The following is a 19,004-nucleotide window of genomic DNA, read 5'->3' on the forward strand; positions in this document are numbered from 1 at the left end:
GATGGTTGTGAGCCACCATGTGGTTGCTGGGATTTGAACTCTGGACCTTCGGAAGAGCAGTCGGGTGCTCTTACCCACTGAGCCATCTCACCAGCCCCAAGCTACAGTTTTTAATAACTAACTGCTCATAGCACAGTAGGGCAACTAAGTTTTAAATTACAAACTACATATTTTATGCAGAATCTGGAGGTTTAATTCCCAGTACTACAAGAAGAAAAAAAAAAACAAAAAAACCTTGAAAAGAGAAGCTAGCTGCTTCTGAATGTCACAATGAGATGGAAATGATCACTAAATAGTGCATGGGTGTACTGAAATGTCACACATGGTCCATACATATATATATATATAGGGTTATGTTAATTAAAAAGAAACTTCTAAAGAGGCACACAATTAGAGCAGCACATGCTGCTGAGGAGAAACACTCACTAAGCGACAGTGACAGAGTGTCTCTCTCCTAAGGATATGAATGGCCATGGCCTTGGGCAGACAACTTGGATCTAAAAAACAGGATTTGAACACAAAAGTAATGACAAGTTACATAAGACATGGGGTTGGGGTTAGATTCTAAGTCTGTTCTGAAGGCATCAGGGAGCCACGTAAACTGTTCTAACAGAAACATGGCATAGTTAAAGCAGTGCCCTGAGAGAAATAATTGAAAGATGTAGGAAGATACATCCTATTTGACTTCAGTTTTTAAACCCTTCATACCCCTTCGGTAAATGTGAAATGTGATCTTTATTTGGTGGTACTCAGAACTGAACCCAACTCAATTACCTGGCAAGGGTTCAACACTGTCCTAAAAACCTGACCTGTTGCAATCATAAGAGGATAAACCTGCTACCAGCCTCATAAACAGACTCATACTGACCAAGTAGTTAAGACACTCTCAGCAGGTAAAGAAAGCATGCTTGCTCCCAAGCCTGGCAACTTGAGTCTCATCATCCCACACGGTAGGAGAGGACCACCCACCTCTCCAAGCATCCCTCCAACTTTCTCACATATGCACTTTCACGATAAATGTTAATGAAAAAAAGAATATGAGAGAATATTTGAAGTATACGGCCTGGCTTTGAACTTTGAGGTACCATCAGTAGCTCTCAACCTTCCTAATGCTGAAACTTGTTAGCACAGTTCCTCATGTTATCACCACCCACCCCAAACCATAAAATTATTTTCGTTGCTACTTCATAACTGTAATTTTGCTACTGTTATGAATTGTAATGTAAATATCCGTGTTTTCCCATGGTCTGAGGTGACCCCTCTGAAAGGGTTGCGTGAACCCCAAAGGGGTCAGGAACCATGGGTTGAGAACTGTTCTAGATTATCTTCAGGTTTATTTTAAAGTAAGGAAAGCAGATTAGACAGAGGTATAACCGGAAATACGGACCCTGAAGAGGTATACTTTCTTACATTCTTCTTGATGTGTGTGATAAATACAGACAGACTCAAGACTGGTTTTTGTCTTGCTAGGCATAATTGCAAAGATGGAAAACGAGCCACCAGGCAGTGGTGGCTTCCTTCCTTACTGAAACGTTGCAGTCTCTGCTGAGGATCCTGGTCCACCCTCCTCTCTGGGCTGGGTCAGCGTTACCAAAGATGGCAATGTGCTCCGGTCTGGGCCTTCCATGCAGAGTCTGGTAAATCTCCTTCTGCAAGTGGCTGCAGTTCACCTCTCTGGGTCTGAAAGTAAACACCATGGAGGTTGGAGCCCAACACCAGCATGGTGGCGACGCCATGTTAGTATTCGAACATGAAATTAATATCATGATAGGGACCAGAGGAAGCAACCTTAGCAGGTGTTCCATAGATACAAAGACTATCTTTTTCTAAGGTGTTATTTGAAGTAGTAAACAGTTACCACTTCTACATAGGCCCTATAAACAGAAACAAAATGGTGGGACGTGCTCTGAGGCAATTAATTACCTTAACTGGCACCCTGATACTGCGTTCACTCCAAACTGTACTGCGTGTCTCTTAGCAGAGCAAAGCCCATTACCCTCGCTCTGCAACAGGGTCATCTGAGATGCAAGAGTGATGGTCAAGGCAACTGCGACAGACATAGGAAGTGGGCAGGGCTGGGAAGTCGATGCTTTCACGGACCCCTAAGCACTGTTCGTATTTTACTAATATACTGACGGCTCACTCACACATTTCCTCTAGTAGTTAAAAAAACCAGACAACGACTGTCTTTCTAAAAACCCATTAACCATATGTTAGCATATGAATATCACGCTAAAATAAGCAAACACTGGTATAATTTTCACCAATAGTTGTGTGAGGTATAAAGCCCTTGGCCGCATCAACCTTTAAGAATGTACGTAATATACTTAGGTACAGAACATGCTACTGAAGCCCATCAGAACTTTGAAAAATGGAAAACCAGGAAGGTCAGCAACCATTCTTGTCAGGCTGCAATAGTCTACCCAGCCCCCAAAAGGATACCGAGTGACTTGAGTCACCAGTTAGCACCAAAAGTGGCTTCCCAGTGAGGTAGCCAGGATTCCCACTTCTCGGAGCAGCGGCCTTTCTCTGTTGAAATGCCTGCAGAAGGGAGAAGACAATTACTGTGCACACTCGCTTCCCTGCTGAACGCCTGCCTTCCCTAACAGGAAATCTGGGAGCTGCACGGAGAAGCCTCCCTTCATTACACCGCAGTGTAATTTCCACCCCTCCCTCTTCCCTCTCCAGTACACAAATCTGGAGTGATCTGCTTGTTTTGTCTTGGGGAGTGCTGAGGGTTAAACTTAGGGTCTTGCATATACCAGGCAAGTGCTCTCCCCTGATTCCGAGCAGTCTGAACGCTGAAATTCACTACATGATAATTCTGCCAAGGGTTGAAGCCAGGGACCCACTAAGGATCCCTCGACACTATTTCTCAGACATTGACTTTGTGCAATGTACGTGAGGCCTGGCCGAATCCAGAGGAATCTAAACATGAATTGAATTTTAATGAGAGACACAGAGCCTGGCTGGTCACAGACTTGGAGAGAACGCTCTTGGTTTTAAAGGAAAGGCAGAAGAAAGGCAGACAGGTGACAGTAATGAGGACCACAAACCAGAGGTCTCGGGGAAATACGGTTATTAATGTTCCAAAGTGAAGCAGCAGAGTAAGAGGATGTCTATGTGCTGCTTGCTGACTGAGCACAGTGAGCAGCTTTAACAAGTTCAGTACTGTTCTGGTTGGGTCCAAACAGAGCATCAGAGTAAATGTTAATGATACACGCGTACTGAGTATCTGTCACTCTAGTTAAAACAGTAAATGTCGAGACCTCAATTAAGACCAAAGCAGGCCTTAATATTTGGATTCTGTTTCGCACACATTACAGAAACAGATTATTGCTTTTCTATGAAGTAGAGCGTGAGAGTTAATTAAAGATAATTCTCTAGGAGAAAGAGAAGGTACTCAGAAAGACAGACAGACAGACAGAGAGACGCAGTGTGGATACTGGCTCTGCAAAGTGCTATTTCTGGGACTCAGCCTCTGAACTCTCTCAGAGAGGGAAGGCTGCTGACCCTGAAGTGAACGATGAAGTCTTGCTGTAAGGAGACCCCTGGCTTGACAGTCAGGTTGGTCTGTTGGAAGCTGACAGAGACTTTCTGGATCCCAAAGGTCCCATTGGTCTCTATCTCATAGACGACCTAAAAAACAAAAGGAGAATCCATCAACCAAAATAGTGTGGGCTTACTGTGTTTAGCACAGAAGACTCTTCAGTCTGTGTTTTAACTGCAAGCCTGAGGCTTACCTAACAATCAGAACAGACCCAAAGCAATAGCATGTAAGGATAAAGACGGCTTGATATTGCATTTGCATGTAAAACAGACCAAATACAGCTCTTAGGAAGAGAATTTGAGTTTCCCCGTACCTGGGAAACGATATTCTGACATGTGTTTCCAGCCAACAGAGGAGGGCTGGCTTGTGAGGCAAGTGTCACAGGAACCTGGAACTGGTAAGAGAGAGAAGCATTATCAACCGAGATGGAAAATAGCCTTTCTCTTGTGGTGAGAGGAGAAATGCATTCTAGCTCTGCATTGAGCTAAAATGAATGGTTTTCTTTCTCCCGGACTATCCCAGTTTTCTCTCCTTCCACAGCCAGACAGCTTAAATTCAGGTCACGCTGAGTCAGCACATCTCAGTACACTTGGTTCTATCAGAGGTGAAGCAAGGGCCGTAGCCAATCAGATGTAAAGAACCTGTATTTCCCTCTTAGACATTCGTATGCCTGCTATTGTATGGAAAGACTTAAAGACGCCCATTCCAAATGCAGCATTTAGCTTGGTTTAACACAGGTGTTTTCTAAACATCTCACTAATCTTTACTTCACGTGAAGCTATTTCTTAGAGCCACATTTGACTGTGGTATAAAATAGCTATATTCCCCCTCATTATTACAATTCAGAATGGAACGGCCTCAGACAGATAGCAGCCAGGTATTGTTTTTCCTGATAAACAGCCTCATACCTTCATATTCTGAAGATCAGTCATACCTCTTGGAACCTAGGAAAGATAAGGAATGGAAGCATGAGGGTGCATATGCCTTTTTATAAAATCACCAGGCGTTTCCACTTCATATAACCCCAAACAACAGACTTTGGTAGGGGAAGATCGAAACACTAGAGTGGCCTCTGATCTATCACCTGACTCTCCGCTCACTAAATATCAGAGGGGAGCTGGATGCCACATTAGATCGAATACCACACACCCAGACAGAGCTTGCTCAAAAAGTGAGAACTTTGGAAAAAAACAGGGGACCATCCATCACTCCTTCACTCTCAAGAAAACCCATCAGTCAGGATGGTGAGGGGTCTTATCTAAGCTTAATCCAGCACAGGGATTGTTCTACAGCACACAGCCGTGGGTGGCACATGAACTTCAACCGTGAGGCTGAGTGATTTGAGTGAGGAGAGTCCGGAGAGTGGGGAAGAAAGGAACGACCTACCTTCAAGACTCTGAAGTTATAGTAAGAGGCAGCATCTAGGGCTGGCTCCGAGGTGCAGCTACTGGCCAAGTCCCTGAAGAAACGAGGACACGTTGTGCTTTTACTCTCTAGGAAACCTTATAACACAAAGAGGGAAGACAGCACTGGTAAGTGAGAAAGCCTATTTCCAAAAAAGCCAAAGGCCGGTGCACTCCTGCCCCGGGGCCCACCTGCAGGGTTGCTCTCGGCACAAAGTCCCCCAGCTCCCACCGCTGCAGGCTGCCTCAGTAAGCTCACCACAGACCAGTTCGGGTAGTAGGTCAGGATGGGATCCCCAGCCTGAATAAAACAGAGGACACATTCATTTGCTGTGAGGTTGGACTCAACAGCCCAGGGAAAGGAAGCAGCAGATACAAAGGTTAACTAGGTAGTTCTGATGAGCATGGTTGACCTCATCCTAGGAGGGTACTACAGAGTTACAGGGCCAACTGTACTCTGTCGGGAAAGCCGGACTATCCCAGCCCCTCCCCCAGGCTCACCCTATAGAACAGTACTGGCGGCTGGGTTTCCGGTGGCGTCAAAGGGAAGGACTGGCCTCCAAACTCTGCAGCCAGGGCCTGGAAGTTGGTTGCATTGGCTGTTTGGAGCTTCTGGAAATAGTTTGCTTTGGCTAAAATTTCGTTTTTAAGAGAACAGAGAGTTAGATGAAAAGCATTTCTTTTTTAAGTACCTGACATAAGAAACCACCTTCGAAGCACAACAAACACCCATTATCACGCGCAAATGAACATCGGAGCTTAAGAAAGAACTCTAAGGTGGTTCGGCTGGTTAAGGCAATGGCCACCAAGACTGACAACAACTCCAACTTATCCCTGGGACCTATATACCGGAAGGAGAGGAGGGCTAACTCTCACAAGCTGTCCTTCCACCTCCACAAGCGTGCTATAGCAAGTATTCATGTCACATGCATGTGTGTGCCGCCCATCTCCCAACCCCAGGAAATAGGTATAATTTTAAAGAACGAAGTACTGCTCAGGTACGGGTGTGCTGACGTCTGGTGTGCACCCCACCTTTCCTGCTCTGCACCTCCAGGAGCCGAGGCTTCTGGCTCTGTAGCTTCCTCCAGAAACTGTACAGAAAGGAAAGGGTCTTTACCTCCTATCAAATCAGTTACTGCCACCTTTGTATGCAAAAGTTAAAGTGAACCGGAGAGAGAAGATGAGCTCAGAGAGTCAACAGCTATGGACTCTTTTCATAGCTTTTCTCAGGAAGAGAGAGCCACAGCCAGTTGTGAGCTGCCATGTGGATGCTGGGAATTGAGCCTGGGTCCTCTGGAAGAACAGCCAGTGCTCTTAGGGGTCAAGCCATCTCTCTAGCCCCACAGATGACCACTTGCCCCCCTCATTTCAGTATAGGTGTAGTGGTTGAAGCAGTGGTAAGAACAGAATACAGACATACAAGCTAAGGCTATATTCATATACACAAGTATATTATTCATATGTGACTTCATATACAAGTATATAAATATTCTTGTTGGTGTCCACCATCACACACAGCATACCATCAGTCAACAGTTTAGAGGTAGTTACACTCTGATATAACTGTGGACGTGAAAAGAAGCCTACAGACCATCTCATCCATCCCCTTAGGAAATTTGGATCCTCTGAGGCAAGGGTAGTTGCAAGGACCTCAGAGTAAGGTAGCAAAACTAGGAGCAGATCCCCAATCCCCTACTTGCTGGTCTGCAGTTTCCCCCTCCACAGTGCTATAGAGGCCCTCTTAGGAATAGTACACCCTTCACCGCCAGTGGTTATTACCAAGACATTTTATCCATTGTGAATAAATCTACAGTGTGCCCTTTTCTAAAAAATGATATATTTATTTTTATTTTATGGGTATTGGTGTTTTGCTTGTAAATATGTCTGTGTGAGCATGACAAATCCCCTGGAGCTGGAGTTACAGCCAGTTGTGAGCTGCCATGTGGGTGCTGGGAATTGAACCTGGGTCCTCTGGAAGAACAGAGAGTGCTCTTAAGTGCCGAGCCATCTCTCTAGCCCCACAGTTTGTCCTTTTAAGGAGCTGACAGCTTATCTGGAGGAAATCATAATATTCACATAAACTGACAACCATACAAGGAACTCTACAAATTCTTAAGGAATGACTTAGGACAATGAGTGTCTTAGAACTTCTGAGGATGGGCTCACTTGGGCAGATGACAGAAGACTCTTAGGAGAGCTAAGATGTTCGCAATGCAAGGAGAAAAGAGGGCCACTTGAGTCAAGGGGGAAAGCAGATAAAAGTTGGGAAAGATTTAAGGCACAGCTTGAGGACAAAGGACATGAATTCATCCAAAACAAAAGGGCAGAATAAAATCATGAGAGAAAAGCTTTCGGACAAAGAAAGAGAAAGAAGGAAACAAAGAAAGAAATCAATGCAGATTGCCAGGCTAAAGGTGCTGAGCCGTAGTTTAAAGGTGGTGGAGACTCATGAAATTACTAATGTCCTTATTAACTAAAAGTAAGAGGGTAGTGGTAAGAGGGGTGAGCGACAGGGAATCTAAAAGAAATAAGAGAGCTGGGAATCCCAAAGACAATAAACATTCAATGATAAGAGCTGTCAAACTCGTTTCTACTCACAGTTGTTCACCCGGACACAAAACTGTGTCATTCCACTGGAGTCCGTGAAAACTCTGGAAGGGAACGGGGAGTTGCTCCTGAACATAAGAGAGTTGTCCACACATACCCAACTTGAAGATCTGTGAGGAAAGGTGAAGATATTGAGGAGAGAGGCATGGGGTACAGCTAGGGAAGGGGCCTTACCCCACCAATGTCTGATGATATAAGGGGGATCTGTGGGCAGAGGTGCAACACTCAGGTTCTGTTTTACTTGATGGCTCAGCACTCCCAGGAAAGCCCAAGGGAACATCCTACTGGGCGACAGCGGGTAGGAAACTCACTCTTACTTCTCCACCGGAGGAGCACCGCAGCTCACCTTACACTACCAGGAAGACAGAAGGAAAAGACTGTTCTGGGATGGAGAAGATCGCAGTCCTTGTCACAGCAGCAGTTTAAATCGCAGGTACCCGGAGTCAAGTCACAGACACAGATCGGCAAAGCTGTAAGTACAAGAAGAAAAGCGAGATGAAACTCCTCCAAAGTTTTCCCGCGCGGACAGCCCCAGTGCCAGCTACGTGGCAGGACAATTTTGTCTACACAATTTTAGATCTGAGAAGTCAGTATTTCCATCCCGTATCCCGCCGCATCACCTGGAAAGGGGTCGGTGGTCGCGTTCACGGGCATCGATAGAGTCCAGGGAGTCGGACTCTCAGAAGAGTCCGGAGGAGCTGAGGTTGGCACTTCGGGCGTCACTGGCTCCGGGCCCCAGGAGGTGGGCAGAGCCCGGACTGTAGAGGAGGGCTGCGGCCGGGCGGCGTCAGAAAGCATCAGGACCACCAGCAGCAGCAGGTGCAGCTGCAGGGTGCACATAAGGCAGCCTGGCCGCAGAGCGGTGCGACAGGAGCCTGGGTCTCCAGATACGTCCCAGGAGCCCTGGGAAGAGGAGTCGCGTACTTCGTCATCAGCTTCCGTCTGCGCATTGGCTCAGGCGGGAGCCGGGTGCTCTTCAGCCAATGGAAGGCCGTGTTGTTACGACCCGGAGCGTCCTTCGTGCTGCTCTCTTCCTTAGCGGCGCGTGGTTCCCGTTACCTGGCAACCGCTGGGAGCCTCGGGGGCGAAGGCGCCTTTGCCGGATCTCGCCGCTAGATGGCAGCTGGCAGAGGATTGGCGCGCTTTACGGACCTGGAGGAATTGGATGAAGTCTTCACTGAGAGGAGGACCCAGAGGCACAAACTGAAATCTTACCAAGGTAAGAGGCCCTTTCTGTGGAAACACCATGAACTCAAGGAGAAAAACATAGAAAGTCACATCTCTTACGTGTGCCGGGAAACTGAGTACCTGATCACAAAGTTTAGGCCAAACTGGGCTACTGAGTGAGACTCTGATCCCTAAAATAAAGACAAATGAACAAAGTTCCAATGATAGGGGCGTGAGAGATGGCTCAGATTCTAAGAATATTTGTTTATTTTTTTGTTTTTTCAAAGAACTGGGGTTCCCTTCCCAGAACCCATAGGGTGTCTCACAACCATCCGCAACTCCAGTTCCAGGGGATCCATTGCCTGTGCCATCTTCTGGCTTCAGTAGGCGGCATCAGACCCATGCAGGCAAACCACTCCTCTGCATAAAATCTAAAATAAAATTTTAAAATGTCTCCACTTTAATTACTATGGTATTTTTTAAAGCACAAGTACAACTCCACGAATTTCTTTATTACCTGCCCCCTTTCTGAGTCAGTTTCATGTTGCCCAGGCTGACCCTCAAACTCAACATGTGGTCAAGGATGACTGAATTTCTGAGCCTCCTGGCTCTGGAATTTCAATCACATCGGCCACCATAACATCTGGAGGTCAAACACAGGGCCTTGGCTTCACGCACTCCTCGCAAACACTCTTACCAACTCAAATTTTATTTTTTTATTTTTATTTTTTAAAAAGCTTTAGGGGGCTGGTGAGATGGCTCAGTGGGTAAGAGCACCCAACTGCTCTTCCAAAGGTCCAGAGTTCAAATCCCAGCAACCATATGGTGGCTCACAACCATCCCTAACAAGATCTGACTCCCTCTTCTGGAGTGTCTGAAGACAGCTACAGTGTACTTACATATAATAAATAAATAAATCTTAAAAAAAAAAGCTTTAGTTAGTGCATTATATCAATAAAGGTGATCTGTATATTTGTTGCTGGAAAAGGTAGTAAGGGAAGAAGTTCAGGACAAGAAAACAGGATGGGGAAGAGTATGAAGACTTAGAGAAAGTTACAATTTAGAAACATTTTCTGAGGAGAAAGTAAAGATACAGAGATGGAAATAGCCAAGGAACCAAGAAGCAAGCTGATTGCTCTTTCACGGTTTTACCATTAACTTCTCTAACACTCTCTAGAATGTACTTGCTCTTCTCAGGAGTGGCGTGGCCCTCCTGCGTGTCTAATAGCACAAACATTCTGTATTTCCACTAACCTGAGACACAGGCAGGCATGGCTATGGCACACATGATAGGTTTGCAATGCCCGAGCTGTTAAATATTTAATTTTAAAATTGTGATTCAAGGTTAAATAACCTCAGGTGACTAATAGGTATTGCAATGTGCAGTTGGATTGTGTATGATCAAAATCCAGCCCGTTATCTCCCTGTGCTCACAATTCCAACCTTTGGGTTATTTTAATTATTTGGGGGAATAAAGTAACATCTACCAGGAGTTACCTAATCCACTCCAGTCCACTCCTTAAAACTGATTTTGGATGTCTCTCTTTCCGGTGAGTCTCCTGGGCTGATGGCTCTCTTTTCCAATTAATTTTTTGGGCAGATAAGATTTGGGGCACTTGAAATTGCTCGTTTTTTTTCCAAGAGGATCTTAATTTTTTTTTTTTTTTAAGATTTGTTTATTTTATATATGTGAGTACACTGTCTCTCTCTTCGGACACACCAGAAGAGGGCATCAGATCCCATTAGAGATCTGGGAATTGAACTCAGGACCCCTGGAAGAGCAGTCAGTGCTCTTAACCGCTGAGCCATCTCTCCAGCCCACGATCTTAATTTTTATAATGCCTTGGAATTTTTAGCTTAAATATATCTCTATGCTCTAAATACTCTCAAACATTTGTATGTGATTGGGTGGTAAATTATGTGTGTCTCATGTGTGGGGGTGCCTTGAGGGACAGAAGAGGGGGTGAGATTGTCCTGGAGCTGGGGTCACAGCTGGGTGTGAGCCTCCTGCTGTGGATGATGGGATCTGAATGCAGGTCTCGGAGGAGCAGAGCACACTCTTGCACACTGAGCCATCTCTCCAGCACACATTCCATAGATCCTCAAAGGCCAAATTTATATCACTCAACTTATATGTATTTACTAGAATATAGTTTGTGTAAGGTAAGCAGTTTTTTCCTTTCTTTTTTATTAGATATTTTCTTTATTTACATTTCAAATGTTATCCCCTTTCCTAGTTTCCCCTCCCCCCTCCCGGTAAGCAGTTTTATCTGTCTTTATTTGATATATACCCTTGTTTAAGTCATGCTAGCTTTGTTCACGTGTGAACATTCAAAAATATACACTGAAGACTGGTTTGTTGAACTCCTTTAATTTAGTTCTTGGGAGATCACCTTATTTCAGCTTGTGCTTGTCTTTATAAGCTTTGTTTTATACCTGATCATAAAATCTTTTAGATCTCAAAGTTTAGAGTTTGAATTTCCACTCTGGAATTATTCCCGGGTGATTGTTCGTAACCTTGGACTTGAAATAACTTCAGGGTTGCCCGGTAAGGTACTGTTCAGCAACATGTAAGTTATTTTTCCTTCAAGCTTCAACACTTAAGGGCTGGGGTCAGCTCAGGGCCAGAATGCTTGCCCGTCCTCCATGCTATAGGCTCTATAATCTGTCCCAGCACTGGAAGTGGGGCACGAATTTATGCCTCCATCTGACTTTTCTGTAATTTGTGGAGATCTGAAGAAGAGGAAAGAAGAGCATTAGGATGTGTTCCCAGTCTTGCATCTTGATCCAGTCTGCTATGTTTTCAACTACATGCTGAATGCTTTTCTTCTGAAACACAGGCAGCTGCTGGAATCATATGATCCAGTTCGGAAATCTCTGCTTCTAGGGTGATGTCATATGAATGCACCGGAAGCCGTGGCTCCACCTTAAAACTGGCATCTGCCTAGCACATGGGAACACATTTTTTTCCTCCTCAAATTCTCTTTCAGATTTTATTATTAGATCCCCGAAGAACTGAAGATTTTTATGTTACAGGTTCCAGCAAGCAGAAAGTAGGAAGAAGTTAGACAAATTTTTGTTCAACTGTCCCATTAGGGATGAACTCTTCTCAATCACTCCCTCACTGTATTGTAAAACCAAACATCACAGAAAAGCCTGCTGGGTGTTCAGACTCATGTGCAGACATGAACACACCTTGGAATTGAAAAACACAATAAGAGAATTTCGTGAGGACACAGAAAGCAAATGATGGATCAGCCTGATTCCATCTTAGGATATAAAGCCATTTTGTTATAAGGTCTGAATAAGTTGTTTCTATTTGCTGCAGAATTCAAGTTTGGCGTACACATACCTTACCGTGATAAGAGAACAAGCAACCTTGAGCTGTTCTGTCAAGAGGATTTGTCAAATACTCCAATCTGCTCTCTGCTTCTGTAAGATTGGCGTGCGAAATCCTTGTGTTACATCTTTTCCCTATAAAAGGAGGCATGAAAAGCCAACCAGGACTGTATCTCAAATCCTGCTTTAGAGAGTCACTTCTATGCACAGTAAATAAAGCTTGCTTCTTTGGTTTTCCTTTGGATGGTGGTCTTCATTCTTGCCTGGAGGATTAGCACAGACATCTGTGAGTCCCCCACCTGCTGTAGCTTTGCCATCATAGAGCCTCTCAGGAGGAGAGCAGTCTCGTCCCCTTCCTCCCGTGGAAAACATTTTTGATCTCCAGCTACAGTTTTGGCTTCACAAGAAACCTTACCAACACAACAGATCCTCGAGCCATAAAATCTCTTGTATTCATTGGGAATTTTCACACTCTGATGGTCAAGAAGTCTGATTTAGAGGCAATCTTTTCAAAGGCAAAAATCTGGGTTGTTCTGTGCACAGGGGCTTTGCCTTTGTCAAGTGTGTTAATGAGAGAGATGCTATAGCCAGAGAGTATGACAGAATGATTGCTGGCCAGGTTTTAGCTATTAATCTGGCTGCAGAGCCAAAAGTAAGTTGAAGGAAACAGGTGTGAAATGCTCTGCAGCAGGGACGTACAGTTCTTCCCTTGACTTGGGCTGTGACCGCCAATGGAATAATTATGACAGGATGTGCAATTACCCAGCATGCATCCCTTCTTCTGTTGCTTGTGCTGTGGTGCCTTCTAAATGTAGTATATGTTGGGAAACGGCTCACAAAGCGGCAAAAGTGGATTCAATTTGAAGATTGGACACCTGTGATCTCAGAGTTGAAAGATGATCTTCAGGCCATTAAGAAGGAGTTGACCCAGATAAAACACAAAGTGGATTCTCATCTGGAAAACCTGGAGAAAACTGAAGAAGAAAAAAAGTAACCTGGCAGACTTAGCCTTCTCATTCACGGGAGAGATGGAGAGTGAAAGGTCTGGAGAAGAGCAGAGCAGCGTCTCTGCACCAAAACGTAAAACTGATGAGAAGATGGAGTCTAAGGCAGATGCATATGAGTGTTGAGCAGGTGGCCTGCTGGATGATGAAGGCGGTGGTGTGTGTGTGTGTGCACACGTGCGTGCGTGCGAGCATGCATGCCTGGATGTGCACAAGCTTGTGTGTGTCCAGCTAGAGCTGACCAAAGATGATGAAAGAGAGACCGAGGAAGGAGAAGATGACTCGTAAGCACATAGTGAAATTTAGAAAAATTTTCCCATTATTCCTTTATCTAAGTGCTTGTGTGAGAGTGAATTAAAAACAGATCCTTTTTGCTGGTATCTTCTGCATGTTTTCACTGTCCTCTTTCTCTCTATCCTCCCTCTGTGTCCTCCCTCTCATTGTCCTTCCTCTCTCTATCCTCCCTCTGTGTCTTCCCTCTCTCTGTCCTCCCTCTCTGTCCTCCTCACACTGTCCTCCCTCTCACTGTTCTCCCTCTCACTGTCCTCCCTCTCTCTGTCTTCCCTCTCTCTGTCCTCCCTCTCTCTGTCCTCCCTCTCTCTGTCCTCCCTCTCTCTGTCCTCCCTCTCTCTGTCCTCCCTCTCTCTGTCCTCCCTNCTCTGTCCTCCCTCTCTCTGTCCTCCCTCTCTCTGTCCTCCCTCTCTCTGTCCTCCCTCTCTCTGTCCTCCCTCTCTCTGTCCTCCCTCTCACTGTCCTACCTCTCACTCCCCTCCCTATGTTCATTAATTTACAATTGCCCTGCATCTGGTTCCACTTTCCCTTCCTTCGATACACCTTAGTAGTTTTGTTAAGACTTACCCTGTTATGTTTTGTTTTTAATTTTGATTTTATTGGCTTAACAATAAAAAGATGATATTAAAAAAGAAAGATGATCATGAAAAGGTGCTGTCAATGATCAAAGGCTTTATAATTATGTATGTATATATGTGAAATAAGGATTTTTTACCTAAACTATATGAAGAACCCAGGAGAATTGGCCAAGATTAGACTAAGGTCTTTATGAAAGAGTGTATCTACTATAATTTGGATCTGAAGTGTCTCAGAGGATGGGCCTATGGTGCTGTTGTGAGATAATAGAACCTTCTAGAAGTAGGCCATGGTAGGAGGAAATTTCCTGGCTTCCACGAGGTGAGGCGAGTACCTTTCTTTTGCCATGTGCTCCCTCCTGACTTCTGCCTCACACAGGTCCTAAGGCTCTGGGGCCAATTGAGCATGGGGGGATAAAACGTCCAAAATGGTGAGCCAGAATACCACTTCCTTCCTAAAGCTATTGTGTCAGGTTCTTCATCACAGCGGTTGTCTACCACAGTATCCAAATGACTAATAAGCAAAGGAGGAGAAACAATGTTGTTATTAATCAGGAAAATCAGAGTCAAGACAATAATAAAATACCATACCCCACAGGAGAGCAAAAGATAGAAAGCCCAGCTAATACAAAGTTTCAGTGAGAATGTGGAGTTACTAGATTTCCTCCTTTTCCCTACTCCCCGCACCTCCGTTGTGAGCAAAGTCTTGTTTTATAGCCCAGGTTAGCCTTGAACTCATGATGATCCTGCTGTATCAGCTTCCTGTGTTAGCCTATGAGAAGCTGACACTGTGGCTTCACACTTGTTACTGGCAGAAGGGTAAATTGTTGCTGTCTTCTATTAGGCCAAACATATTCAGCTCCTATGACAAAAGACATTCTCTCATATATGTACTGAAATGTATATGTATTTGCCAAAAGACTGTGAGAATACTTATCATATAGCACTGTTTATACCGCACCAGTGATCTCATTAACAGCAACATGTATATGTCATAATATAGTTTAGTCAGACCCCTTCTTCAGTTAAAGAAAACCCAAAACAAGGCAAAACTGTCCTGCTGCTAGAGGCCTGGATGATGGGTTTGTTTGAGGAGAGTTGTCAGCGGGGCAAGCTCAGTGTTGTGTTCTGGCCTGGTCATCAGTTTCCTCAATTTACTGTATGATTGTATGTTTTCAGTAATTCTGGGTGCTTGTTCTGTCTTTTTTTTGGAGGGGGGTTGTTTTTGGGTTTGGGGGATTTTTGAGTCAAGGTTTCTCTGTGTAGCCCTCGCTTTCCTGGAAATCTCTCTGTAGAGTAGGCTGTCTGCCCTGGAGCTCACCCAGTAGAACAGAGTGGGTTTGAACTCTGAAATCCACCTGCCACCGCCTCCGCCTCCAGAGTGCTTGGAGCAAAGGTGTGGGTCATCATTGCCTGGCTAGTTCTGTACAGTTTTAATGAATGTGTGCCCTCACATTTCTGCCACCAAGGAAAAGGCAGAGCTCGAAGGTCCCTCCTATTGTTCCACCCACCTTCCTCCTGCTCTTCCCCTTGATGCAGTTTTAACTGCCGTTCATTTTATAATCGATGTGATTTAATCTAGGTTATTTACAAATGGCTCACAGTGGGGGTGGGGTGGTACCTTTAATTCCAGCACTGTGGAGTCAGAGGCAGGATGATCTCTGTGAGTTCGAGGCTAGCCTGGTCTACATAGCAAGCTCCAGGACTACACAGGGAGACCCTGTCTCAAATCCAAAATAAAATAATAGTAGTAATAGTAATAATGCAGCAATGCATGGTTTTATATGTTACCTGAAGATAAAAGTTGAATGGCGCTCTAGTGGAATTCAGCCTGCCAGCCTCCCTCCCTTCCTCGCCTCCCTTTCTTTTGAGCCTATCTCAAATACCTCAGGATGGCCTTGAACTTCAGTCCTCCTGCTTCAGCCTCTTGCACTCCAGGAATGCAGGTGTGCGCCTCTATACACAGCTTCAGCTCCTTGCTTTTCCGTGACCCAGCCATTAGCCACTTTACATATTCTTGCAACACAGTTAAAATAACTTTGTATATCAGCGTTAAGGCCACGCCTGCGTATTAGACTCGACCTGAAGCAATGGTCTCTGGTCTTCAGTGAGCACCAGCCCTGATTGTTTCTGCAGTTTTATTGTCTTTGCCATTAGATCAAGCTAGGAAAATTCCAACTTGTCCCAATTTGGGGTATTGAAATGAGGTTTTGTGGGATTTTTCCCTCCTGTGTTCTTAAATTGAGAAAGAGGGGACTACGACCCACTTTCTGTTTGCAGGTGTCCGGTACATCAGGCCACGGGTGTTTCATCTAACATGGGGAGTTGGGCTTGCTTCTGATGTACAACAAATCACATGAAAGTTAGTTGAGTTGAACAACAAACCATTCTTGTGACTTCTTGGTCCCAGCCTTCTGGGCTGGGCTGGCTTGGCAGGGCTGGATGGTCTCAGATGACCTCACATGGCAGACTGGATGGGTCATAGTGTACAGGCTGGGAAGGCACACATCTGGGAATACAGATTAGCTATGAATCAATAAAAGAGAGTTGCTCCCTTAGGCTGCAGTCTCTGTCCTTTTCGTGGTGGGTGCCTCCTTGATTTAGAAAGCATCTTAGCTATCAGGTGGTTTTTTTCCTTTCCATGTTAAACATATGTCTTCCACCAATGTCAATACCACTATGGCCGTTAAATGGTAACAATGCAAGCCTGAAACAAAAGTTACTTATAGCATAGTTTAAAATTTAAGAACATCAGTGAGGTAACTTTTATAGCATATTGTCCTTTTAATTTTATAAGGTTTTATGAAGAGCCATGTGTTTTGTATTTTGAACAATACTTATGGCAGTACAACATAGGAGTTATACAATAACTGTGTATATTAGTTTACTTTTATTTATTACAGTTTAGGAGTGAACCAAGCTTTAAAAGACTCCAGATATGACCAAGTTCCAAAAGTCACTTAAGAACTTCAAAAATCTCTGGGCAGTGGTGGCACACACCTTTAATCCCAGCACTTGGAAGGCAGAGGCAGGCGGATTTCTGAGTTTGAGGCCAGCCTGGTCTACAGAGCTAATTCCAGGACAGCCAGGGCCATACAGAGAAACCCTGTCTCAAAAAAACCAAAAAAAAAAAAAAAAAAAAAAAAAAAAAAAAAAAAGAACTTCAAAAGTCATAACCATACTTATTTTCAACAAATCCATTCAAGGATTACTAGAAAAAAATAGAATGGTAATATATATTTAAGTAGCAAATCTTACATTTTGATTTTATATTATTAAGTCACAGTCCAGGTTTTTCTTTGACAGCATTTACAAAAGATACCAAATATTTCAACAACTAAAAGAAAATAACTGGGATTGGAGAGGTGGCTCAGTGGTTAAGAGCACATACTGCCGTTGCAGAGGACCTGAGTCCAGTGTCTAGCTCTTAACATTAGGCAGCTCAGCTCACAAACTCCACGGGATCTAATGCCCTCTTCTGGCCTCTGTGGGCACCTACACACACATGAAACATACATACATGCACATACATGTACATATAAAATAAAGATAAATCTTTAAAAAAAAAATTCTAAAGACCAAATTTTATGATTACTTTAGATTTACTTAAACTACTTATATATACGCTTTATAAAATTTATTTAAGCATATTTAAACTAGAAACTTAAAGAGTTTGTGGAGTAACTCAAGGTATACCTATCTTGAGAATGTGAAGCAGTTAGGAGTGGTCAATGTTATTGTAGTTCCCATACATTGCAGCCTTTTTGCCTAGGACCCCCCCCCCCCCAGTCTCTAAGAAGGCCGGGAAGAAACGGTAGCAAGTCCTTTCTCCTCCCTCCCCCCAGTGATAGCAGAGGAAGTATGTCGTGGTCGCTGTAAAATCCTTTCCAATATCTCCATTACAGAGCATAAAATTTAATGTACAAAGCATACTTGTGGGGAAAAATGTGACTTGGTTCAGAGACACCGGTAAAATACCATTGTTGGGGTGGAAGGCTTAACGTAATTCTAGCCAGATGAAGGCCTCTCTGCTCTCACCTGAGCTAAGTTTCGGAAGCTTTACTCAATCAGGGGAAAGTCTTCAGTGTCACACTGCTAAAGGAGCTATGGGGACTTTTTAATCCCAGGAGATAGATACCTGATGTAGCCAGGGGAGGAGGATGGGTTAGTGTGGGAGGTGTTAGGGCCACTCTGAATCTACCGTCTCTCTATACAGCATCTCTGTACGTCTATTCAAATAGTCACAGATAGTTTGGCTTTAGGGAATAAGTTCAAAGTTTCATGTAGATAAAAATTTAGTATGTCTATATTTTATTTTCAGTGTATAATAATGACATTATCCCAGAGATGAAATATAAGGTTTTTTTAGTTTAAATGTAAAAAACTTAGTTTTCCAATTTTTCCCTACTTCCATTGATAATGATTCCCAAATACAAGTTATAAAAATTATCAACCTTAAAGACATGTATCTTATTACTTAATATCAAACTGTTTTACTCTGTGGTTAAGTTTTTTTTTTCTTCAGTTAACAGAGCTGACAGTTATGTTAAAGAAGGGAAAGTCCTTTATAACCTTATTTTTAGCCTATAAAGAAAGACCATATGATTATAACTTAACTCTGAAACATTTCCTTCCAGAACTTGGTTTCAGGGAATGGCCAGCTATGTTTCCTCCAGGAGGCAGGTGGCCTCCATAAAGCTACTCAGCATTCCACATGCCTCAGTTTACGGTTCTGTTGGGGAAGAGATTACCTTGACTTCTAAGCCTAGGGTTAGGGTCATATTTTAAAAATATTAAAAATAATTAAAATTAAAATAAAAACAGAAAAAGTAGTTTAAAAGACCTTAATTCATGACATCTATTACACCAAATAGACCCCATCTTGAAACTAATTAAGTTTGCAGTCTCTTAACTCTCACACAGTACTTTTGCTTGTTTTTCTCTTGTTACTTTGTGTCCAGCCAGAATTACACATAACTTATATTTAGTTTTCTAAAAGACATTTCAAAAATTATTTCTTTGGGGCTGGTGAGATGGCTCAGTGGGTAAGAGCACCCGACTGCTCTTC

At 43.8% G+C, this 19,004-nt stretch overlaps 2 protein-coding genes and 1 pseudogene across 2 annotated transcripts in view; 2 read left to right on the forward strand and 1 right to left on the reverse strand.

Moving 5' to 3' along the window:
* The window catches only part of Tctn3 (tectonic family member 3), a 15,137-nt gene extending 6,623 nt beyond the window's left edge, over positions 1-8,514 (reverse strand). The window contains exons 1-12 of the mRNA XM_021152139.2: positions 8,181-8,514; positions 7,907-8,030; positions 7,552-7,670; positions 5,455-5,585; positions 5,146-5,254; positions 4,937-5,052; positions 4,459-4,494; positions 3,864-3,944; positions 3,514-3,639; positions 2,443-2,541; positions 1,924-2,018; positions 1,527-1,680 (exon numbers count right to left, since the gene is read on the reverse strand). Of these exons, the coding sequence (XP_021007798.1) occupies positions 1,527-1,680; positions 1,924-2,018; positions 2,443-2,541; positions 3,514-3,639; positions 3,864-3,944; positions 4,459-4,494; positions 4,937-5,052; positions 5,146-5,254; positions 5,455-5,585; positions 7,552-7,670; positions 7,907-8,030; positions 8,181-8,400 (1,410 nt within the window). The 5' untranslated portion in view covers positions 8,401-8,514. The remainder of the gene's footprint in view (positions 1-1,526; positions 1,681-1,923; positions 2,019-2,442; positions 2,542-3,513; positions 3,640-3,863; positions 3,945-4,458; positions 4,495-4,936; positions 5,053-5,145; positions 5,255-5,454; positions 5,586-7,551; positions 7,671-7,906; positions 8,031-8,180) is intronic.
* A 141-nt stretch (positions 8,515-8,655) lies between these two features.
* Positions 8,656-19,004, forward strand: part of Entpd1 (ectonucleoside triphosphate diphosphohydrolase 1) — a 128,880-nt gene continuing 118,531 nt past the window's right edge. The window contains exon 1 of the mRNA XM_021151676.2: positions 8,656-8,779. Within this exon, the coding sequence (XP_021007335.1) occupies positions 8,677-8,779 (103 nt within the window). The 5' untranslated portion in view covers positions 8,656-8,676. The remainder of the gene's footprint in view (positions 8,780-19,004) is intronic.
* Positions 10,263-13,196, forward strand: LOC110285951 (annotated as a pseudogene).

Source organism: Mus caroli, chromosome 19 (genome assembly GCF_900094665.2).
Source record: "Mus caroli chromosome 19, CAROLI_EIJ_v1.1, whole genome shotgun sequence".
NCBI classification, from domain to species: Eukaryota; Metazoa; Chordata; class Mammalia; order Rodentia; family Muridae; genus Mus; species Mus caroli.